At 41.1% G+C, this 23,598-nt stretch overlaps 5 protein-coding genes across 6 annotated transcripts in view; 3 read left to right on the forward strand and 2 right to left on the reverse strand.

Moving 5' to 3' along the window:
- Positions 1–1,863, forward strand: part of igsf21a (immunoglobin superfamily, member 21a) — a 182,757-nt gene extending 180,894 nt beyond the window's left edge. For both annotated transcript variants that reach the window (XM_005729678.1, XM_005729677.1), the window contains one exon: positions 546–1,863. In XM_005729678.1, the coding sequence (XP_005729735.1) occupies positions 546–622 (77 nt within the window). In that variant the 3' untranslated portion in view covers positions 623–1,863. The remainder of the gene's footprint in view (positions 1–545) is intronic.
- A 2,318-nt stretch (positions 1,864–4,181) lies between these two features.
- Positions 4,182–7,027, forward strand: klhdc7a (kelch domain containing 7A). Its single transcript, XM_005729679.1, has 3 exons — positions 4,182–4,466; positions 4,551–6,455; positions 6,999–7,027. Exons 1-2 carry the CDS (start codon positions 4,182–4,184, stop codon positions 6,429–6,431), a joined length of 2,166 nt encoding a protein of 721 aa, XP_005729736.1. The 3' UTR covers positions 6,432–6,455; positions 6,999–7,027.
- Positions 7,028–8,328: 1,301 nt separating this feature from the next.
- On the reverse strand, positions 8,329–10,138 carry cfap107 (cilia and flagella associated protein 107). The gene is made up of 4 exons (XM_005729854.1): positions 10,028–10,138; positions 9,404–9,514; positions 8,860–9,034; positions 8,329–8,603 (listed from the first exon to the last, which is right to left on the reverse strand). The coding sequence occupies exons 1-4, from the start codon at positions 10,136–10,138 to the stop codon at positions 8,329–8,331; spliced, it is 672 nt and encodes a 223-aa protein (XP_005729911.1).
- Positions 10,139–10,562: 424 nt separating this feature from the next.
- On the reverse strand, positions 10,563–12,705 carry aadacl4 (arylacetamide deacetylase-like 4). Its single transcript, XM_005729680.1, has 4 exons — positions 12,529–12,705; positions 11,912–12,137; positions 11,514–11,577; positions 10,563–11,408 (listed from the first exon to the last, which is right to left on the reverse strand). Exons 1-4 carry the CDS (start codon positions 12,703–12,705, stop codon positions 10,625–10,627), a joined length of 1,251 nt encoding a protein of 416 aa, XP_005729737.1. The 3' UTR covers positions 10,563–10,624.
- A 1,554-nt stretch (positions 12,706–14,259) lies between these two features.
- On the forward strand, positions 14,260–23,012 carry dhrs3b (dehydrogenase/reductase (SDR family) member 3b). The gene is made up of 6 exons (XM_005729681.2): positions 14,260–15,189; positions 19,343–19,486; positions 19,798–19,917; positions 20,380–20,618; positions 22,054–22,179; positions 22,270–23,012. Exons 1-6 carry the CDS (start codon positions 14,995–14,997, stop codon positions 22,352–22,354), a joined length of 909 nt encoding a protein of 302 aa, XP_005729738.1. The 5' UTR covers positions 14,260–14,994; the 3' UTR covers positions 22,355–23,012.
- Positions 23,013–23,598: the final 586 nt, after the last annotated feature.

Raw genomic sequence — 23,598 nt, forward strand, 5'->3', positions numbered from 1 at the left:
ACTTTCAGATGGGTATGTGGACAGCCGTGCAAGATACAGTCCCAAAATTTTACAGGTGTATAGTTGGGATCGGTTGTGAAGATTGGTGTCATGTCACCCGTGAGTACTGGGTAAAGGGCACCTGGAGTAGGCCTTGAGCCGCTTTAAGCTCTGTTAACACAGTCTTTTGCATTCTTAATGTATTTGTAAGTCTCATAGGTGTCTTTATCTGGTTTATAAACATAAAAATATTTTCCACAATAGGCCTGGTGGGAGAACTCACTGGCAGCTGTTATGATCCCATCACAATATGGTCTTGTTTATTTAATTGTTTTCAGTTGAGTGAAAACATAGAACAGTTCAATGCCCTTAAAAATCCCTTCTCAATGAAATTCCTATTTTACTGTAAATAACATATTTAGCCACTTCAAACACGAGTATAATTCAGAAGAATTGCTCAGTGGGATGAACAATTGCTTTGTGTTTTTAAATGTATTATTAATGCACTACAATACATCAAAACGATGAATGAAACAGTCTGATTGTCGTTTTCTTTGGTTTTGTAGATGAAGCCCCCCGCATGGATATGCTCGGATTAACGTGGATGGCACTTGTCCTCACAGTGACAGTGGAACTGACGTGAAACCTCTCATCCAAGACGTTCTCGCTCACACATACTTGCCCTTCTTATGTAACATCAACACATGCACACAGTAACACACACACACACAATCACACAAAACTTAATTCCCACAGTCCCACAAGCCTTCTCCAGTCATCAACAGACCCTGCATACGTCAGTCGATCAGGAAACAGTGCCACCACACGATGGCTCTACACTGTTTTTGTAACAAAAATAATAACCAAGATAATGATATGAAAAGAACAACATGATGAACATGACGGTAACCACCTCCTATATAGCCCCGCCCAGTTACACCTTTTTTTTTCGTTTCTTGTCCCACGTCTGCCTGTTGACCAATAAAATCAGTTGATTTGAAATGGAAAAGAAAAAAAGCATTTGGATTTTATTTTATTGACTCACAATATTATTGGTACTGAAATTGGTACTGAGATGTGAAAAATGGAACTGATTTTAGACTGCGACACCACATCAACCACACCTGCTACATATCCTGGGATGTACCTGACTGAGAGCAAGCTGATAAACCATGGGAGAATAAATACAGATGCTCGAAGTGGAGACGCTTTTTTATTAATATACAAATTTCTTTTTTTCTTTTCTTTTGTTTTCTTTCTGATGGCTCAGAATGTACGAGAGGATTTAAATGCAGAAACTAGAAAAAAAATCTCATTTTGAGTGTATTTTGTGTACATCAGTGTAAATACTGAAAAATAATTAAAAGAGGTTATATGGGTTATGGTGAGGGATGGTTGCTGAAATAATTGGAGTTTACACTCCTCCACCCTTGTTTGTACTTCATTCAACTCTGTTTTCAGAGATAATTCTTGGCTGAAAAGGATGGAAACATTAACAGCCTTTTTGTTTCTCATTTTGGCTTTTTATATCTATATGGCAGGTCTCCAAGGACAGAGTAAAAAGTATCTAACATATGTCTGCTGTTTTGGGGTTGTGGTGCATGTGACGTTTGAAGATTCTTTCTCCTTTTGGTGTGTTGCAAATGACAGCACTGCAACTCATTGTCACTGGCCTGTAATCCAGTTATTTACTTGTGACATACTATCTTAAGTGACCTACATTGTGTACAATACGTAACTCTTACCCAGACATTTACAGTACTAGTAGGATCATTTTAGCCGCCATCCCAGGGAGGAGTTCACCTGAGGCAGCTTGTGTAAACAGGGTTGTTGCATTTGTTTCATTTCACCCCTATTAAAATGGAGAGATGACAAAACTCAAAAGCCTTGACTTTGCTTAAAACAGTGTTTTACAAATTATTTTTATTGTCCAGCCTTTTAATGCTGTGTACAGGCGATATGCAGCATTATTACTCATACCGAAGACACATGCTAATCAAGGTGGCTGAAAGAACTGTTGAAATTAATTAAATAAAATCCCACCATAATGTATAAGAACGTGTGCTGATCGACTCTGTGGAGAAAAAGACGTCTTTTTGATTTTTTCTAATGATATGGACCTCAACGTGGTTTTAGAAGGAGATTCTGACATTGCCATTAACTCTTCTGGCCTTTCAGTGAAAGATAGCTTAATGCAATGTAATCCTGCATTTTTTGGACTTCACAAGAATTGCAATTTAAGCTATTCTAAGGACCCAACATGTATTAAGGGATTAAGGTTTAAACCAGGTGGGAGGTAAGAGGAGAGATTTTGAAGCTTAGGTGAACCAAAAGGATAGACCTATCTGTTTGGGATATCAGCTCACCTTGCCAAAGTACTATCCATATTGCATACTGCATACGGGAGATGAGAGCTGCAGAGCACAAACATTATTAACAAACAGTCATATGTGCTTTGAATGACATTTTATCTGGCAAGGGAAGCAAAGGGCACAAATCCTTGTCCACCCACTGTATAGTATTCTAACTCGGCTATCATTGTAATTTTTATTCAAGAGGCACTTCTGTGCTTTTTGCTTTCACTCACTCATTTTACATTCAAGTGAGAAAAAAGGGTCCATTTCTGAATACAATACAATGTGCCAATTGGCTTTATATGATTTAATCATCATGCCAGAAGAAGTCTGTCCTAAATAGTTTGTGGATAAGGCTGTGTTACTGTTGTCCACATCTTAGCAGTAGCTATGAGTACTAAATTCATAACCATATTATCGTGGACCAGAAATATGCAATAGATAAGAAAAAAGAGCCTTTAAATGCACTGCTTTGTCACATTTTCTTTAATCCAAAAGAAAAACATTGTGCATAAGCAAGAATCTATTAAAAAAGGTTTTAGTTTCACTTACTATGCTTTCTTTATTTTCAGTCACATGTTGTCGTTTTATAAGAAAGAAGTGAAAGCACATGACTACAATGCACATGATAATCGTCTTCTGAATGCTCCACCTGAAGCTAGAAGCAGTGGTGAGGATAAGAGGTTGCACAGAGCATTTGTGAATTATTCAGGAGGCAAATGTGCTTGCAGAGTCCAGTTTCCTTTTTGTTGTCTGCAGGCTGTCCTATCAGATGACCAAACATTGCCAGTGTGGGCTCGGAAATCTGACACACCCTCTGTACGAGTCCTCACGTGATGCATCTTTACAATGCTTCTAAACACGCTGTTAAAATGAATACTATTTTGTTGTTGACCACAGCCTCGCTGCTGTGTTATCAACAATACAAATGGCAGCTTGGCAGCAGCAACTGAGCAACAAATCTCCCATGAGGCAGAAATACATGTTTGAATCTAGTATAGTGTAGAGAAATAAATGACACTCCCAAGGTTATGTGTACAAAGACTTCCCATTTTATTTGCATTACACATGCTTTTATTGTTCAGATGGTGCTCTGTACACTTTATTGTGTTTATAATAGCATGTGACTGCCATTTAAGTCTCTGATACTAATCTTCAGATCATCTTAACAGAGACTAACTTAAGCATCTGCGCTGGCAGGGAAAGGACCTTTAATATGGAGCATGGCTGTGCAAACAGATGTATCCTGGTTAATAAGTATTTGATAAATGTCAGGTATCATTACTCCCCGCCCTTTATTCAAACCATGATTTCCTTCTGGAGAGCTAGAAGTATGTTTGAGCAAGTGAAGAAGAGTTATCTCTCATAATATTTTGGGGAATTGTTTTAGAAATGTACATAATACATTCTATGCATGAAAACAGCAAGATGCCGAAACTGAAACGTAACCCTGCAAAGTAAGGCTTTGTATTGCGGTAACTTTAACTCTTCCATTACACAACATAACATTTGAATAGTTGTGGGAAAAGGCTTTGTTGAGTCAACAAATTGCATAACCAAATATTGATCTATGGCGTATTTACATATTCCGTGTATGGATACTGAAGCTGCATGTGACTTGCCACAGGTGGTGCATGAAAGGGCCCCGCCTCTGCAGAGCCAGTGATGCAAATTGTGCCTCAAGAGCTATCATTTTACACTTGATCCTTTGGGCACGGAGGCACAGTCATCAGATCACAGCAGCTCTCTTACAATGACAACCAGACAGTTACTATCAGCTGAGATGCACTGACAATAACGCTCAATAGGATCAGCCAACCAACTATTGCCACCAACATTGCTACAGCTATGCCCATTGCGGAGCTTTTGGGAGTCCAGTTCGACATGCAGCTGCTGTGGAAACTTAGTGTCTCTGCGGCTGCAGTGCTGCTGGTTTCTTGGGGCTACAGGTTCTACAGCTCCAGGCATCGAAGAAGAATCCAGCTCTATGTCAAAGACAAAGAGCCAGGAAATGCAACCTGCCAAAACTGCGAGACAACACTTCAACATCAAAGCTCAACAAAACATGAGACAGATGATGCGGGCCAGCAATCCAGATCGTTGCTAGCAGATTCAGATGACCTGACACATCAGGTTAAAACAAGTGAGGATGTGTTTGCAACAAACGATGACCACGATACCAGCATGGATGAAGAGATAATCACTTATGAGAAGCAGGGACAGGTTGCCACCAGTAATGTTATGTTTGGATCTGCTCTGAAACTCCCTGATCCAACAGAGAGTGGGATGGTCAGTACAACGGGGCGGCGCTCCCCTTGCATTTTGCAGAAGCTGGAGAGAAGTGTGGGTGTGGGCCGAGAGTTAAGACAGGACCTGGAGAGCAAAGGGTCCTACTCCAGCTTCCTCTCCAAGGCAGAGGTCAAAGTGGAAGATGCAAACATAGTGCTAGAAGGGAAAGGAGACCAGGTTGTGCGTGGAAAGATATATGATTACTATGTTGAGTCATCTTCTCACTCTATTACAGATATTAATACGGTACTTTCTCAGTATGAGAGGGACTTTGAATCAAAGCCAGGGGAGCTTGGAAGCCATGGCAGCAGTTTCAGAGAGTCTCCATCGTCTTTAAACCCCATCACTATTCGTGATCTGGTTTCACCACAAAGCACTGTTAAAGATGCTTCCTCGCCAGGGTGCCTCAAGCTGAGAAAACCCCCAAGGCCTGTACTCTTACGCAAAGAGAGCTATCTGTCTGCAGCACAGGAGTCTGAGCTTTCGATCCCCTTTCTAACTTCAAGAGCCTCAACTCCAGTGACCCACTCTCGGGCTATAGCTGGCGATGAATCTCTCTCTGTTCACCCAATTATCAGTCCTGCTACTGACAGCAAAATCCTTAATGTGAAGGAGGGGATAGATAGAGAGACTGCAGAAGGGGCTCCATTTTTAGACTTTCAAGCAAAAATTCTTGATGACACAGATTTAGAAGTCTTAAAGAGTAAGCTTGATCTGGGTAATTGTTTGGAGACACTGTGCCTTGCTAAGAAACATGGCCAGACATCTTTGCAGAAAGCAGCCCTGGGGGTCATGTCTGATAACTACCTCCATGTGCTCAGGGATCCCAGCCTTTATGGGCGGCTAATGGCTGGGGAGCGGGAACAAATCCAGAGACAAAGAATGAGGGGGAAGAGGTTTGTCATGGTTGCAGACATGGATCCTCAAGATTGGGTCAGCAACACTGAAGGGCGCAGAGCAACATCAGAGCAGAGGAGGACATCAAGCGCAGTGTACTATTATGATGACTACAAAGACACTTGGCATACACTCTGCCTAATCCCACAGGAGGTCATCTCTAAAGCCTGTGCTATGTGCACAATGGATAACTACTTATTCGTGGCAGTGGGCTGCCAAGGCACTGACAGAGAAATGACACCCTCAAAGCGAGTGTTCTGCTACAATCCTTTGACATCCATTTGGAAAGAGATCAGTCCTATGAATGAAGCCAGGCCCCGCTGCAAACTGGCAGCACTGGAGGGCTACATATATGCAATTGGAGGAGAGTGCCTCTCCACAGTGGAGCGCTACGACCCACGATTGGACAGATGGACATTTGTGGCTCCTCTGCCTAATGATACATTCGCTGTGGCACACCATGTGACAGTGTGCGATGGAGAGCTTTTTGTTTCTGGAGGAACTCTTAAATACATGCTACTACGCTACAACCCCAAAACTGACACCTGGAGGCCAAGTCTCACAGTAGGCAGCAAATACAAGACTGTAGATATTGTGGCTGTGGGAAGATTTTTGTACCGGTTTGATGTCAACCCAGTCCTGGGTGTCAGTGTGTACCGCTACCATACGGTGGCCCGACTGTGGTATGAGTGCAGCTCCAAACGGATTCTGCATTGCCCTGCGTTTCAGTGTGTCGCGATGAATGACACAATATATTGTGTCAGCCGCCACTTCACCATGAAGTTCGAGGCTGATGAGATCTCTCCTGCTTTCATAGATGAGGATTTGAGCATACTCTCTGCAGCCAAGGGCACACTTTTCCCCTTTATTCTTTCACTACCTGATAAGAAGCCTCAGCAGACTAGTGTGTAATGAGGATTCAATTTTCCATTGATGGTAAGATTAGATTGTGATTGAGTATCCTTACAAGAGCATGCTTTACATCAAGTTTATTGTTGCCTGGGTGAGTTTTGCTTCGGTCAGGTTTATGTTCAACTCAGCCCAGCCCCAAATTTCATTGCAAAATTGCAACCACTTTTCTATCATTTTTGAAGTGTTATAAAGATTCCCTTTCCACAAAGCAAGAAAGCATCTGTTTCTAAAAGTACTTTATTTTTATTGGATTGCGTATTACAGAAAGAATTGTGTTTTCCTCATGTCTCATTCTTGGCAATAGATGTAAATTATAAGACTCTTAATGGTAGTCAAACTACTGTTTACCTAGATTTACACAGGATGTGCTGCCATTGAAACTGTTTGCTACTTTGATTTGCAACTTCTTCTTGCTATTATGTTAGTTTTATATCATCCCAGATGCTTAATCTCTTTAATCCAAAGATAATTCATAAAAAAGCACCAGAGTAAACGAAATCATTCAGCGCTAACTGAACAAGAATTTAACAATATAATTTTAATCTATTACTGTGTCCCCTTGTGTAGGGCACAAATATATTTTACACAGTGGCCTGAATACAACGTCATTACTTACAGTTGCTCTTTAGATATGACATGATGTAAATGGGTATGCCATGCAATATAAATAGGTAAGCTTCGAAAGCATTTGTCACTGCACTGAAACACTCAGACTTGTAGTTATTTCTGTCATTTCAGTCACCTTCTATGGTGGCAAGAAAGATGTGTATTTGTTTTCAATGTGAATAAGATTAAGAACATCCTCAGCTCATTGTACCAAATGATATCTTCACTTTGTTATCTATTGTTTTATAAACATCAGAGGAATTTAGAAATTTGTCATTCAGTGAATATTAATCCACACTTAGTGACTAATTCTATTAAGATGTCTATTCTGCTGTTTGTGTGACTTGTAAAAAGTAATAGAATAATGCAAGCTCAATCTAAATATGTGTGGTTTATTTTACTGTGTTGATTACATTAACAACTGAATATGCATAAGAATGATGCAAATATTAAATCCCTCATTGTTTCTTCATGTACAATTAAGTTCCTCACCGTACAGACTGTAAAGGCAAGGACTTAAAAGACAGCGAGAGTGACGTGTTGCTATAGCACCATCGTGTGGCTCAGAGGCAAATACAGCCGTTCTTTGGTAAGACGTGTTGTGTTGAAGATTTCTCATAACCCAAGGGTGTCATGTGACACACGGGCATCAGCAGCACAGTAGAGAGACTAACTAGCTAACAGTGGGTGAAACAGAGCTACACTGGAAGGCAGCAGGCAAGTGGGAAAAAGGGAGGCAGACGCAGATGGTTGACCATCAAACATAAGCATCTTTGATTCTTCCTAATTAAACACTTTGATTCTCTGTAATTAAACACCTAATGGAATGGGAGTTAGACACATCCCTTCAGACATTGCCTTGGATGACTCATTGCTTCTGTTTTACCTAAATACCCAGGTCAGTTCTGGCATCAACAGTATTTTTATTTATTTATTTCTCCCGCAGAGTATCTAGAGTAATACTAAGAGCCCATTTCCAGTTTCACATACACTCTGCGCAGAGAAAGAATTTGCATGTAATTATGCTCTGAAAGGGTGGAGATAATTTATAGTCCCATCCCTTTCTCCCTCCCACACATTTAAATGCTAAAGCAACTCACCAGTGTAAATCTACAGTAGTCCTCACAAGGTAATGAGAATTGTCTTTAATTTTTTAAAATCCATTTGATTTCCCCAAATGGTCTGTTGAGTTAGGGTTTTACTTGTTGCCAACTACGGAAAAAGGGAATTCACAAACACAGCTTCTAAATTAACCAGTATTGGAGACAGTTTCATAGCTACAATACTAAAATTAAGCCTGTTGTGATGGTGGACATAGGCTGAAATAATGATCCGGGACTTGTAGGATCAAGTGCTGTCTCAGATCCAGATCCTTGTTGTTACGATTGGCTTCATAGAGGTGGCTGGAGAGCATGTGTGAAGCCTTGGCAAAGCGGCTCTGGCAGAAGGCACTAAGTGGTTGCCTCTGGTATGCTGACCTGTACTCAGTCAGAGATGGAAGGTGTGACTGCTGTATTTCAAAATGGTGATTTGTGGTCTGCAGCGGGCCAAAGTTGTTTGGAAGTGCTGTAAAAGAAGAGCACATTAACTGCCATGTTACTGCAGCCATTAATTACATCGGTGGCTGATTTGGAACTATAAAAGGCATCTGGACCCACCCCAGGTTAATTGTTCATGAGCTCAACTGCTGATGTATTTTGTTCATACAAGATTTAATGCACTTATGTTTGCACTGCACTCATACTCCTTGTAATGGCTTAATGTACAAAGTCATTTCCCATGTATAATCTCTGCCTTCTGGCAGTGTTGGCATGGAACTTACCAGAAGTCAGCTGGTCAGACCTCTCGGGCTTTTGTGTCAAGTTGTCTGCATGTCTGTGTTGCAGAGTGGGCAAAGCATTGATGAGGTTACGCCCGTAGCTTTCCGCATACTGTGTGACCAGATAATGTGAGGATGGCGGGTCATGGTGCCCAAAAATCGTCTTAGATGGAAGCCCCTGGATAACAATATAGAGAGATCTTGACGTAGCCTTCACACAGTGGCCTTCTCTGGATTAAGATATAGAGGGCATGACCTGTTCTTTTTCAATAATCTTCAAGAGGCTCACCATGTGACAGCGGCAAATTGCTCCAACTAACCCTATAGTATGTCCCCAGTAGGATTGATGATTTTACACATTTTTCATTGCTGCTGAGTCTGAACAGAAACTTGCTTTCATAAAGAGTTTTATCACAGGCCTTTATCTTGGCCATCAGTATTATGCAGAAGTGTTCACACTCTAGCGGGGAAAAAAAACCCTGACTTGCAGGCTTTTGACAGGAATTCAATTGGTGATAATACCATGAATGAGCAGTTAAAGGCTGACCTCAGCTCTCAGCAGGGCAGATCTTCTCTCAGAGATGTCTGGCTTGAAATCCCTGTGGGGTCGGTAGTCTACAGAACTGGTGCTGTAGGCTATCTTTGGCTTGCGAGTGAACTGTGTCGGAGAGAATAAACAGACATCTCAAAGTGGACTGAACAAGGGGGATATACAGGGACTTGAGCAATGATCCCAGCATAAGGATCAGCAGAGCTCACATTTCACAATTGACCTGCTGTACAGTATTCCTTAAGTCATTTCTCCTCACAAATCCTGAACCAGCAGCCTATGGCCAAAACTCACATCAATGCAATTAGTCTCCAGCTCTCGCCCACCAGGAGGCTGTGCTGATGTAGCTGAACTGAGGCCGCCTAATCACTTTGTTATAGATCTGACTACCAACTCAGGTTCTAAAAAAATGTTGGCGGGCTGCCATTAATGTAGTATTGTGTTTTAGACACAGCATGAAAAGACATAGAAAGTCTGTGTTCTCAGGCTGAGGTGAAATTGTATATTTAGATTGGAAAAACATGTTTTTCATACTGTGATATAGAGTTGGAAAGCCTGAATCGAAATGCTGCATTATCACACTGTAGAGTAAAGCATGTCGTAAACAGACAATATGCCTACCTGAAGTCTTTCTTCAGCCCAGTTGCCTAACAACACTTTGTTTGCATACTTCTGCTCTATTCTCCATCCGGTTTGGGCCCATTTATCCTGTGCATTGGCTTTCTGGTTCATACTTTGCCCAGTATCAAACACACCTGGGAAATCTAAAGCCCTGCTGGAGCTAGTTTAACTAGTCAAATGGATAGCATGTAGGTGTATTCACCTGACTACATAATCGCTTCAGCAGTGGAGGGGAAAAAGAGCTCTGTTGCCATGGGTACAGCAAACACTGTGGGTAAAGCAAGCAGAGTGTCCTGGAAGCAAATAGAAGATGTCTTACATCTTTGTTAAAAGGAAATACATTTCCTAAAGTTAAGGAATGCCATTTACCTTTTAGTTGCCTGCTCTGTATTGTTAAAAAGGTGCCAGAATATTGTATGCAGACTTGGTTTCCTTGGGCTACTTTTCATTTTTGGAATGGAATGAATTTGGAGGGGGGGGGGGCTTCTGTGAACAGTATAATGGTAATGACAAACACTGGAGGCACATTTGTTTATTCAAATGTAAGACAAGATGGGAAGTAGAATAAAGTTTATTGCAGGATCTTATTTATTACCCTCACAGTGTTTTTATATAGTGAACAGCACCATCCACAACTTGCACTGCAGAGGGAAATGTGAGCCAGCCCTGGTTAAAAAAGTTAATCATGCCATGAAAGCCATCTAGCACATGCTGCCAGGTGACATCCTTTCCCAGGTCCAGAAGTCGCTTCCTGTAAAGAATCCCATCATCCCTCAGGACATCATATTCACAGGTAAGGATGAAGGTTCGCGGGGTTTTCTGAATGAGAGCATCGTCTGCCAGTAAAGGGGAAACCTCAGGTTCCAAACCCTCTTTAATTGCGTGATACACCTCCCCATCATATTCTGGGCTTGGGTGCTTATAGAAACCACGTGTGAGGCACTCAGGAGGTAAGTTGGAAGGGGATAACCATAGTTCGTAGCGTGGCCTGAGCTCAGTGGGGACATGGTTACCTTCCAGCACTTCTTGGCACAGAGAAACATCTCCATTGAGATATTGCAGGAAGTAGAATGCCATCCGGCCACGAAACAATATGGGCACAGCATGATTTTGCTGGTAGGAAGGCAAGTTGAAATCTGCCATCTGCAGGGCTGGGTAAATGAGGACCTGAGCGCAAGGGAATGGCAGATGTCGGTCCTCACTGCACGCCAGCCTTTGGCACAGTGCTGCTGCCAGGTTAGCCCCAGTGCTGTCCCCTCCAACTGCCACTCTGTGAGAGTCCACCCCGAACTCTGTCTCAGCCACAGACAGGAAGTGACACGTTGCTTTCTCACAATCATCCAGCTGGGCAGGATACCTGTGCTCAGGGGCTAATCGGTATCTAAGAGGGGTGAAAGGAAAAGGAGCAGTATGTTAAGTTGTAGCTACATGGTGGTTAAAATAGATTTACTATTTGTATGTGGAGTGGGGAAAAAAGTGTAAATACCCAACAGATATCACAGTGGTGTCAGATTCAATGGCAATATGCCGACACACTTCATCAACAGAATCTGTTCAGGATTAGTAGGATAGAGTTATTAAAAGATCTTCGTCGCAGAAAAGAAGCCATAAATAACCACAAACAGAAGGTGACACGTCTTTGTCCTTTCTGCACCTGTGCTGAAAAATATTACACTTGGGTGCAATTTTGTAGTATTTCGGAATTTTGAAACTTTCTTATGCTGCATACCGCTCAAATGAAAATAGTTTTTACTTATAGTTCAAGCTGCTTAAAATTCATTTCCACTGTCATAAAATTACTGACTGTAACTGTGAGGAAGTCAGGTTTTACTTGTATTTGAGCATTTTTATTTTAGTTAAGCAAGTGACTGTAACATCATATACCTATACTTCCCAATATCCATCCGCCTCCATGGAAATACATTAGACCTCTCCTCAAGCCGTCACACACAGAGGTAGGTTCATATACTCGCACTGGCACCTCTGAGAATGTCATGTCCTTCACTCGCAGACCAGCGGGAACTTGTTTCAGGTGAGAGAGAAAACAGGCCACGAACCATCGGGTAAAGCTAACCTGATGACAAATGCCCAGTCGATGTAGGATCCGAGCCTGGCAGGAGAGAAACAAAAGACTTACAACAAATAGGAGACAAAAATATATACAACCCTGATAGATAAAGTCAAAGTGAAGGTTATTTGGTTGAAAAAAAAAACCCCATTCATGACAACATCAAAGAAGCAGAACACATGACTTTGTCTTTGCACCTTTGTTGGTTATGATTTCTTATCTAAAATTTCTCTGATGTAAGCTTTATCAGGTGTTGGAGGACGAAGGAAGGATATCCACATATGACCTAAAAGAGTACATTTTATTCTCCACAAGAGGCGTTTAATCTAAAGGATAAGTTGAATATTTTAAAAAGTTAACAAAAACAGATATGATTCCATACAGGCAACATACAAAACTAAGCACTAAGACTTTTGCAGATACTGATACTCACCACGACTGCAATACCAACAAACAATCCATGAACCATGCGCAGTTTCCCTCTATTTGCAACCCCACAAGGAACGTCTGAATTCATCAGCTCAGCGTACACAAGTCCAATTACCAGAAGAAGGAAGGCTGCAACAAGAGCAGCGAAGCCAATTATTAAAATTGCCGAGCCGATGTCCATGGTGTTGCTGGTCTGCTCTGCTGAAGGTAAGTCATTAGGAGTAAATGTTTTATGTACCTGCTTTCAGCCTCTTTTCACCCCTCCCACAACCGCCTGCAATGCATTCTGACCTTGCTCTCACTTAATGACATTTTTAGCTGCCTGCTGCCCAGGAAAATAATTATATCCTTCAACATATTTTATGACTGTGTAGTCAAACGAATTACATGTTTCCCAAGGAAACCATATTGTTCCTCTATGGATATTGCAAAAAATATTTTATGTTAATAGAGCAGCTTTTTAATTACTTTCATTTCCATAGTTCCCATTAAAATACCTTCCAACACCTACTAACATTTTCACATTTTTCTGTGGTTCTAATGTGTGTGTGTGTGTGTGTGTGTGTGGGTGTGTGTCTGCATGTGTTTTCAGGTTTATTTGAACATATTGACTCCTACATGAGCTCTGTTGCTCATGCCTGTGCGTGGCAATGAGAAGCAAATTTATTGTCTAGCGTCTAAGGGAAGAAAATACTCAAAGATGCATGAAGGCTGACTGAAAAGACCCTTATCTGAACTTTCACTGTTGATCTGTAGATGGCAGTGATAGCATGAGTATAAATAAACAGGATACTCTGAAAAACAGTCTGTTTACACTGTGGCATTCTGTGGGCAGCTTAAACATATTTGCCAGTGACTGCAATGTGTACTATGATGTTTTAGCAAATTCACTGACCTGTATTTGACATCTCTTCAGTGGAATATGCTTTGGCATAAGCTCCAGTGGGCTCTCGACTTTGAATCTGCATTTTGTAAACCTCAGAAATTTGCAAAATAAAGACAGCATCTGGAGTCGTGTTGTCTTGGAGTTTTTAGCAGCCCCCGAGAGCCTCTCTGTCTTCCCTAAGTAACTGAGCCTTGCACAAAGCAACCATTGTGAGGCTAAACCCATCCCAGTTGCTGAAAAAGTCTTGTATTCAGCATTGCCCAGTAAAAATCACAGTGCCAGGGCCAAACATCACAGACTGGAATCTTGTCTGAGGCTCGTGAATTCACAAGATTTGTTTAGGAGGTATTCATGCGGTTTTATTGTTGTCATCCTTCCAAGCTTCTGAGACCGGGCTGACCTATTTCCCAAACTGCATTGTCACATGCAGAAAAAATATAGCGTGCTTCAAAAATACTGTTACCACAACAGACTGGGTTCAAACAACTAGTGGCGCTTTATACCAACAGTTGGAAACCATTACAAATGTACAAACACACTGTCCAATCAAATAACATGTTCACTTTTTTTTAAATAAACCTAGCACATTAAAGTGGAGGAAATATATGACTTTAGATTTTGACACAATCCAGACCTGATTTTTTTTTTATTGAGGTTACAAATGTGTTAGGGGCTTTATCAGCTATGTGTTTGTTTGGTGCTCAGCTGATTCTTTGTTTCCTCTCTTTATTTGTTTCATTTAATTAATTTAATAGAACTGGCATTAGGCATTGTTGACGATGGCAGTCATTCATCTGGCGCTATTATATAAGAAGATTTTGTACTGACTCGCAACAGTCAGTGAGACCTGTGATTGCAACATCATTGTTCTTCTGTGGCCAGCGTTATGTAACGAGGTGAAGTTCGGATCAGTGAAACTGTGAAGTGAGAGTTTGGGGTCCCAGCTGGGACCCTCGCTGCTCGGCGACCACTGTGAGGACCTAGACCACATGTTGAGAAACGCTGTTGTAGCCACATGAAGGGGTGTGGAAGAGGCAAGTGCGCAGCCACTCAGGGCAGACGGGCACTGGAGCAAAATTCATCCCTACTTAACATGTCAATCAGGATTAATGCCCTTACAAACCTCCTATTTAGGTTCATCCAGTTCCTTTCACTAGTGGAAGTTCCGAACCAGGGCAGAGGCAGTAATATATAAGGCAGGACAGGACAGGACAGAACAGGAACGCAACACCAAAGCACAGAGTAGCGCGCACTACGGAGCGTCGCCTGGACTTGTGTTTCACGTTTGTACTCCTCGACGGTAGTTGACAGGCGCAATGACTGATCACTCACTGATTTCGTGAGCGTGATGCATGTAGACTGTCAGAGCTCTTCAAGTCACACTGTTCTGTTTTTAAAAAAAAATATCTCTCGCCTGTGGATTAGTTATGCAACAGTGCAGATGATATTGTTTGCATGCGGGTAAAGTTGCAGGAGCTCAGAAGTCGCTGTCTGCGCACTCAGTTCACTGTTGGCGGATATCTGCGGTGCACGTAAACTTGCAGCGTAAACATACTTACAGACTATCCGTGAGCACGTTCCGAAATGGAGCTGAAGAGCGTGTGTCGTATGCTTCTTTTCCCGGTTCAAATCCTCTACTGTATAGTAAGAGCAAGTTTGATGTTGCTGTTGCCAAGCAGACGGAAAGACCTCACCAAGGAGGTGGTATTGATCACTGGTGGAGGACGAGGCATCGGACGACACCTGGCCAAAGAGTTTGCCAAGCATGGGGCCAGAAAGGTAAGTCGATAACTTGTTGCACATACCTTTCCTCCTTCCACTCCTTTCAGATCAGCACATTATTAACAACGAGATTAAATTACTTTCTGAGCAATTTGTTTTGGTCATATATTAAGTTATATTTTCAGCTTTTATCAAAACCACCCCCCTCATCCCTCACCAGGTAGCCTGGTCAGTCTGGTCTCCCCTGCCCCACGTGTATTGCTGTTTCAATGTTCTATAAAAGCAGGGATCACGACCTCCAAGTAACCTAGTTGTCCAGTAAGACCGGTGACAATTTTTGTTCAGGTATTGCACAACAGCTTGGGTCAACCAGAGGGCAGGTCTGGACAGCATTTATGGCTGCTTGATATGATTGAGTGTGGTACTGAGCTGATTCTGCTTGGGTCCAGGGTGATTTTTGCGTTTTGCCTTACACAGAAAGTGCATCATCCAAAGATTTAGCTGTAAAAACTATACATTAACCGTGGCTTTCCATATGTGGCTGTTTGTTTATTTTAGAGTGCATAAAATGTAACTGAAACTGCTTCAAGTCAATGCAGCTCTGATATTTCTCTATTGTAGCTTCTTGGCATTTTTGAGCAGTGTCCATAAGACTGTAGCGTCTACTAGCATGCCACAACAAAAGACTTCATAATGTTCTTAATAAATAACAGATAAGTTGTTGTTTTCAAGGATAGCATGAGTTCACGAGATATTGTTTTGTGGGGTGTGTTTGCAAAACAATAACAAGGAACACATTCTGTTATCTTTTTTTTTGTTTCTTTTAACCAGTTACAGTAACTAAAATGCATACTTATCATGTAATATATGTGGGTCAAATCTTCCATACTCAAGACACAATGCAATGTAAACAGAAAAAAAAGATTTGTCATTGTTTTATACAGCTGGAAATGAATATTAATGTATAGCAAAATATGTAGGTTACCTGAAAACAACAAGTTTATATTGATGACATGAGTTGGAATAGTCCATATCATGACGCTTAAAGTTGCTTGGTTTACTCCTAAATAAATCACCAAGATAAAATAAATTATAAATTCAAATTTTCATTGGAAATCACCTCATCCATCACAACAATTAACCTTCCATGTCCCACCTCCCTCACTATCCCTCATCCCCTTAACAAGGAGCTTTCTCTTGTTCCTAAAATGCTCTGGTGACTACACACACACACACACACACACAGCTTGTCTTCATTGCAGGTCAGGGTAACCTCAGTTCAAAATTTCCAGCTGTGGTTTGTCTACCAATCCTACTGAGGGAACATTACACAGCTGAGTGCCAGATGAGTCGCTGGTGGCCCTGTAGCAGCAATGTATCAATACAGAGTAGCTCTATTTTTGATCACCTCAGATGGGAGTCATCATTACACGTGGAAGAAAATTGTGGTAATTTCTACCCACGTTGAGCAGCCCAGCTGATAGCTTTGGGTTGCAATTATACATACGAGTGACACAGGCGCCACGTCTCAGATGATCTCTTAAGGTGCAATTTCAGCAGCTTGAAAACATTGCTAAAAGCTCAATGAAACACTAACTGCCTCCTTCTGTCTTTCAATGCCATCTCCTTGGGGAACGAGCTAGAAGAAACCAGTGGGTTTTAAAAGCTTCACTTTGCAGCTGCGTAACAATGGATGTCACCATGCTTTTCAGCACCCTTTTGTTGGGCATTATCAAGGTGTGAAGGCTTTGAAAACAACACCTGTGGTAATGTGTATGACAATTACTCCCTGCCTAAAGAGATGCTAAAAGGATAATTGTGAATAGGGCTGACCTCTGCGAACTTACGCTAACTCTTGTTTGAGCCTCTTTGTCAGTAGTAGCCAGAATTACCTTCGCCTCTGCTTAGGTTTTAGTTTTTTCACATTGTAAGGAAGACTGACTTCAATGTCAACGGAGGAAATTAGTCAAGATGAAAAGCTGGAGACCCAGGAGGGGAGCCATGTCTTATTCTGTACTATTAGGGGAGAGCAGCGCCAGCGTGAGGCAAAAAAATAGAAAAAGGCAACCAATAACACAGTGAGGGGTCTTTCATAACAATCCCAGTAAATACTCAGAAAATTAAAATGGTATATTTCTTCAGAGCTCGTTTAATTATTTTGCAGCCTCCCTAAAAGCACCACCAACTCGGGAGGAAAATGTTTACACGTTTTTTCTTTCCTTTTATATGTGGTTGTTAACATTACTTGGAGATCTCTGCAAAGAAGATGAACCGAAGCAAGTCACTGACAACAGGTTTGTGTGGGTGTGCTTGTGTTGCGCTGGAGGCGGGAAGCACACCACTCCCAGCTGGGTATTGCCCTGCAACTGACCTTGCTGTCTCCGCAGTAATTAGACAGCGGCAGGCGACTGCCTCCTGAACTCCTGCTGCCCCCTCTATGTGCTGCCTCTCTGCTTGCCCATACAATGGGTGTGAAAAGGAGGGCTCATACCCACCCATATATTCAGGCCCGAGTGATAGAGTATCACTGTAATGTAGCTGGAGCTAGTTGGGGATATCTGCTGTCTACCTTTCAAAGTCTTGTTTTAAGCTTTGCAACATAGATTTGTTTCATTAAAGGGCTTTTACTTACAGCATGTGTTGACATTAGGTCTTGTTAGGCATGCCAAGTAAGAACAATCACCAGTTTATCAACAATAGCGAAGAGGGCTTGTGCAAGGTCAATTAAAAACTGTTTTCTTAACGTTTCTGTCCAGATAGCAATTTGGCCAGTGCTTGTTTGCTCTGAGGATCCCGCATGTTGTGACGGGTGATAAACTTAATGAATTAAATAACATTTTAACAGGAGAGCACAATGTAAGTGCTGACTTTTAATGAGAACTGTCAGCTTTGTTTGCCTGACTCCTATTAAAAGCTTTCAGTTATTTATCAAGACCTGTCTGCCTTCACTGATTACTCAAATGGGCTTGCAAATGAAGCAAACAGAAAACCTAATCAAAAGCAATTCAAACCAGGGCCACTCACAGAGGGAGGCAAACCCAGAGTGCTCCAGATCTGATAAAGAAATGAAGCGCATAAAAAGCACATTCTAGACTGCAGTCTTTTATGTTTCTAAAAATTTTGGTGTGTTTGGTCTGCTTCAGCTGCTATTAGCCTTGGACAGTTTTTGACACATGAATACTTGGAAGAACAGAGCAACATAGCAATTTGGGACTTCTTTTATTTCCAGATTGTGAATGTGAAAGTTATTTTACTGTATTTGTTAGTGTGCTATGTTTGGCTCTCAACCAGTGTTGAGTGAATTTTAAATTGGCACAGTGTGAAATTACGCTGTTGCTGGAAGATGACAGGTTTAATTTGTGCAAGAGTTGCACTGTGCAACATGCTTGCATACTTTTGCACTTTTTTTTAAACTAAAATATCTTAAAATATCTTTTGTCATGTTTATTAATTAGATCTCTTAGACTAATCCATCCTGCCTACTAACTAAATGGATGTTTACGCATATTCATTGGTGTAAAACAATGAGAATGACAGGCTGAACCACGAGGTAGCAAACAGACATGCTGTCTTGCGCCCACGCGCAGTCTCTGACTCCGAGATACACAAGATCACTTTCCAGAGGACTTTTTGCTCAAATATTAACCTTGGTCATGGGCGACTAGCCAAATCCCACACTGGCGTCTTCAGCACTTCACACACGCACTGTTTTCAGACTCCCTGACCAGAAATGACAGGGCTCATCTGCCCAACAGGCCATGTAATCTCTTTGAGAATTTGTGTTTGAGAGATGAGGAGGGCTCACCCCCTGATTTCATTACCTTTCCCTGACCCCAAAGACTGACAGATCTAATTGCCCAATCACTAGTCCCCCACCTCTATCCAACCTCATGTTCCCTGCTCAAATGACCAGCCTTCATTTAGTCTCCGGGTGGATGAAGAGACAGTTCATTCACCCACCAACCCCCGAGCCTTTAATCTTGCTTGAAAACTATTTGTTGGAGTGAAATTGCCCTCTCTATTCTCTGAACAAAAAGAACATTGCTATTCAAAAAACTCATTTTCACTATACTGCCAAAAAAAAGTGAGTGATTACTGTTTTAAAAAAAATTTAAAAAAAAGACTTTTTTTTTTTTTTGCACTCGATGCTGAATTTTCTACTGATTATACGTGTGTTTGTTTAGAAAATTAACATCTTGTTATTTACCAGGTGATCCTGTGGGGCAGAACAGAAAAGTGCCTCAAAGAGACAGCTGAAGAAATTACCCTCTCTGGAACTGAGTGCCATTACTTCCTGTGTGACGTGGCCAATCGGGAGGAAGTTTACAAACAAGCCAAAGTGGTTAGAGAAAAGGTATGGCAGCTTAGTGTTTTTGAAAAGATAAATCTGCTTGCACAAGAAGAAATATAATTTGCACACAACAGATCGTAAAATATTTCCCTGAGATGCCTCCCCGTCTAGTCTGTATGTATATTTGCTTTGAGCTGCTCTTTCTCCCATCTGGTGTGTATAGATTACACTTCATCTCAAATCTCTAAATATGAGCTTGGAATGTTGACAGCTCTTGTGGAGTACAACTATATCATTTCAGGAAAGCAGACAGCAAATGCTTGACATTTTTGACAGGGTTTTCTCTTCCTATTCTTGCACTTTTTTAATCTCAGGTGGGAGATGTTACGATATTGGTGAACAACGCAGCAGTCGTCCATGGCAAGAGTCTGATGGACAGCGATGATGATGCTCTTCTGAAATCCCAACACATCAACACCATGGGGCAGTTCTGGGTAAGATTTGATTACATTGTAGCAGAGCCAGTTTTCCTGCAAATACAGGGAAATATAGGGAAATTCCTCTGAGCTGATTATCCTTATCATTTTTATATTTTGATTCTAGCATGGCACCGTATGCAGTAGGCAGCCACAGGCTTGTCAATCATGACTCTTATTATGGCAGGTTAAGTGGGGTATTTCCAAATTGCCTCTCAGCCCCTGAAACATCAGAAGGGTTGTGAAACTCATGGCATTTTTATTTTGAATGGAGATCAAAAGACTATGTCATATGCAGACAGAAATGCAATTATCAACTAAATGGAAATGGAAATTTAATCTGTCGTTACAGTGTGGGCTTGCTTCTCTTGTCTGTTCTTCTTTCTACTCTGAATATATTTCACCTTCTATTTCTACACCCCTCACCGCTTTTTCCTTCATTCCACCTTTTACAGTCTCTTTTTCTTCTTTTTGTCGTAGACAACAAAAGCTTTCCTGCCTCGAATGCTGGAGCTGCAGCACGGCCATGTCGTATGCATTAATTCCATCCTGTCCCAGTCTCCGATCCCTGGGGCCATAGACTACTGCACCTCCAAGGCCTCATCGCTGGCCTTCATGGAGAGCCTGACACTGGGCCTGCTGGACTGTCCTGGTGTCAGCTGTACCACAGTGCTTCCCTTTCACACGAATACAGAGATGTTCCAGGGCATGAGAGTCAGGTGAGAAGACACAACAAAAGGAAGCGAGGGTGGACCATTCTTACGTCATACCATGGTTCAGAAATATGGGTTATCTAGGGTTATCTATCACAAAAAATATGGTTACAATTGGGAAAAATTTATACCCTAATGCTTTGTTGGATGAGTAAGCCAGAGGGAGCTGGTTTAATAGTGGCTAAACAAGCCACTTTAATGTAATTGGTGAAAACAAAGCAGTGAGTTACAAAAAATGTTTCATTTCTTAAATCAGTTACATTTTAAAGTACACAAAAAGCTATCCAAATCTCCTGACAACATTGCAGGAAGGTGCCAGAATTATTATGAATACTACTGGAGAAAACGAGCATCGTTTTTCCATACATCAGCCCACTAATTTGTGTCTTTTGCCCATTTTGTGTCTTTGGACAACAGTAGATCTGAAGTATCCTAGTCCCTTGAACAAAATCTTATAGGAATTTTAAGTGGAAATGCATCAAGCAAATCCAACACTTCAATTCAGACTGAAATATCTCAATAACCTTTGGATGCACTGCAAACTCTGAACATTGTTATTATTCCCCTACAGGGTTAATCCTACTGACTTTAGAGATTCCATGCCTCTCCCTGTATCACTGGTGTGAGGTTGACATTTGTGGCTCAGAAGGAAATGTCTTCACAGCTATTGGATGGATTACTTTGAAAACTATTATTCAAAGTCCAGAAAGGGAAAGATCGAATGAGTTTGGTAATCTTCTGACTTTACGTCTAGAGCCAACCAGCTGGTCAGTTTTCACTTGCCCTGTATTTGATCAATGGGCACGGAGTTTTGTACAGATGCTTGTGGTTGCTATAAAATCTATCCTATAGGCTATCAACCTTTTCCCCTGTAATGATCTACGCGTCATAGATCATGATAAAACATTCACACTACTGGATAAATCTAAAGCGAGTATTAAGATACTCTCCTAATCCACCTGATTCATGATTCTTCTGACTTACGGTACCAGAAATGATAGTTTAACATTTTAAAAGGAATTTGTATACTTTGACGAAATCAGCTAATGACTCGATATTTAACAGACTGCTAGTAATTATTTTAGGATTTTAGAGATCACATGAAAACATAGCTGCTTTAAAATTTTTTTTTTTTTTTAATAAATGGTGCTGCGTTGCTTCGCATATTTGACATTGAATGTACATCCTGGGTGTATGATTGCATCAGACCTTTCACACTGTTTTGTAATAGTTATTGGGTATGTCAAAAATCCAAAATGTACAGTTTGGCGAGATAAAGTATGGCAGCATAATTTCAAATTCAGCTGCGCTCTGGCATTTGTTATGAACAGCGGTTGCACAGATAAAACTTGAAGCAGATAGAAAATATAATCAAAATTTTCCCAGAGTGTCCCAGAAACAACATCACTTTATCTCAAACTGTCATTTTTTTTTTTCCCAGGTTTCCCCAGCTCTTTCCACCCCTCAAACCTGAAGTAGTTGCCCAGAGGACTGTTGATGCAGTCAGAACTGACAAGGCTTTCCTCTACCTGCCATGGACAATGCACGCTCTTGTCATTCTCAAAAGGTGAGATTTCATGTGCTATCTTGTTTTTATTGCTGTATTTTCTACTTCACGATTAACATGCTGACACTAGTGTTTTTCGTCTGTCTTTAGCTTCGTGCCACAAGTTGCACTTGAAGAAATCCACAAGTTTTCTGGGACTTACACCTGCATGAACACATTCAAAGGGAGGACATGAACCTGGACTGTGCGCAATATGAGAGCGACCTCAACAGTTCTCGGGTGTGATGAAGGGAATATGGACCTTTACACATGTGAAAGTGGAGCAGGTCCCATGATAGAGTGAAGACAAACACATGCAAGGGTGTCGCTTCTACAGTTACAAGTAATTGATAAACTGCTCGATACACCCTGATCCTATGTATATGTATATAGTATGGAGGACTCACTTTGATCTGAAGCCATGCATAGTTCTATACCAGTAGTTATTCTGGGAGTTTGACACATATTTTGTCGCCTGTTTTTACTTCTTTTTTTTCTTTTTTTTAAATTCTTTTAATATGTCTTTGAATCAAAACAAGGTAATAAAATCGAGTTTTAGAATTGCACTTTCTCCATTTGTACATGATGAAAATAGAAAAAGTGAACACTTGGGCGGTAGACATTGTATTCTATCAGGGTTTTGACTCCCATGGCAGTGCGATAACAGCTTTGATTTATTCCAAGCATGAGATCAGTGACTGTGACAGACGATGTTGTCAAAACATAAAATGCACTCATGGGGGCCATGTGGGGCATATTCTTGTTTGTTCTCTGCTGTCAGAAAATGGTACAGGGGGGATAGTGTAAATCTCAATAAACACAATGAACTCAAAACAAGTCAGTCAGGCCCTTCTAATGCCTGCACAATGGTTTTAATTGCATTCAATGAATGTGAACAGCCAGAAAAAACTTTATTGTGCGTATTGCAGACATTCATTCATCAAGGCTTTAATTATTAAAACAAAATTAAAGTAATTTTTAATTTCATCTTAGCAACATCTTCTGTTGCTAAGATGACGTCAGGTTTGATTTCATTAGCTTGGCTTTTAACCAAGCAATCTGAAGATGTCTGCAGTTGCTGCACATTTGTGTTAGATTATATAAATGTGATTTGAATTACTAAAACCTGAGAGGCTTATATTCCAGGACAAAAATGATGTGACAGTATGGGTGCTCTTTTGTTTTACTGCATTAAACCTCAAAATGTCCCAGTGCTTTAGCACAAAAGAAAGAATTGGAGCTGTGGAAAATTATAATGGATGAGATTTGTCATTGCCAGTGTCTTACAATTACCTTTTGATTGAGGATATTATTTAAGTAGTAAAAACGCATTTCATAAAACTGGAAGGCGCTTACACTGGTGGATGAATTGCTAAACCTTACTCGCTTTGGAACTGAAAATGAACAGCATCCACCGTAAAACCGCAGCTCCCAATTTAA

Source organism: Pundamilia nyererei, unplaced genomic scaffold (assembly GCF_000239375.1).
Source record: "Pundamilia nyererei isolate P.nyererei 1_Seehausen unplaced genomic scaffold, PunNye1.0 scaffold00034, whole genome shotgun sequence".
NCBI classification, from domain to species: Eukaryota; Metazoa; Chordata; class Actinopteri; order Cichliformes; family Cichlidae; genus Pundamilia; species Pundamilia nyererei.

What these genes read in the sequence shown, in the direction of transcription:
- klhdc7a (XM_005729679.1), top strand. Translation starts at nt 4,182, where the DNA reads ATGCCCATTGCGGAGCTTTTGGGAGTCCAGTTCGACATGCAGCTGCTG. An exon ending in CAGATGACCTGACACATCAG is followed by an intron (nt 4,467 to 4,550) that starts GTTAAAACAAGT and finishes TATGAGAAGCAG; the next exon opens with GGACAGGTTGCCACCAGTAA.
- cfap107 (XM_005729854.1), bottom strand. Translation starts at nt 10,138, where the DNA reads ATGAACCAGAAAGCCAATGCACAGGATAAATGGGCCCAAACCGGATGG. An exon ending in GGGCTGAAGAAAGACTTCAG is followed by an intron (nt 9,515 to 10,027) that starts GTAGGCATATTG and finishes TCTCCGACACAG; the next exon opens with TTCACTCGCAAGCCAAAGAT. An exon ending in GTCTGACCAGCTGACTTCTG is followed by an intron (nt 8,604 to 8,859) that starts GTAAGTTCCATG and finishes CTTCTTTTACAG; the next exon opens with CACTTCCAAACAACTTTGGC.
- aadacl4 (XM_005729680.1), bottom strand. Translation starts at nt 12,705, where the DNA reads ATGGACATCGGCTCGGCAATTTTAATAATTGGCTTCGCTGCTCTTGTT. An exon ending in ATGGATATTGGGAAGTATAG is followed by an intron (nt 11,578 to 11,911) that starts GTATATGATGTT and finishes AATCCTGAACAG; the next exon opens with ATTCTGTTGATGAAGTGTGT. An exon ending in ACCACTGTGATATCTGTTGG is followed by an intron (nt 11,409 to 11,513) that starts GTATTTACACTT and finishes CACCCCTCTTAG; the next exon opens with ATACCGATTAGCCCCTGAGC.
- dhrs3b (XM_005729681.2), top strand. Translation starts at nt 14,995, where the DNA reads ATGGAGCTGAAGAGCGTGTGTCGTATGCTTCTTTTCCCGGTTCAAATC. An exon ending in CCAAGCATGGGGCCAGAAAG is followed by an intron (nt 15,190 to 19,342) that starts GTAAGTCGATAA and finishes GTTATTTACCAG; the next exon opens with GTGATCCTGTGGGGCAGAAC. An exon ending in CCAAAGTGGTTAGAGAAAAG is followed by an intron (nt 19,487 to 19,797) that starts GTATGGCAGCTT and finishes TTTTAATCTCAG; the next exon opens with GTGGGAGATGTTACGATATT.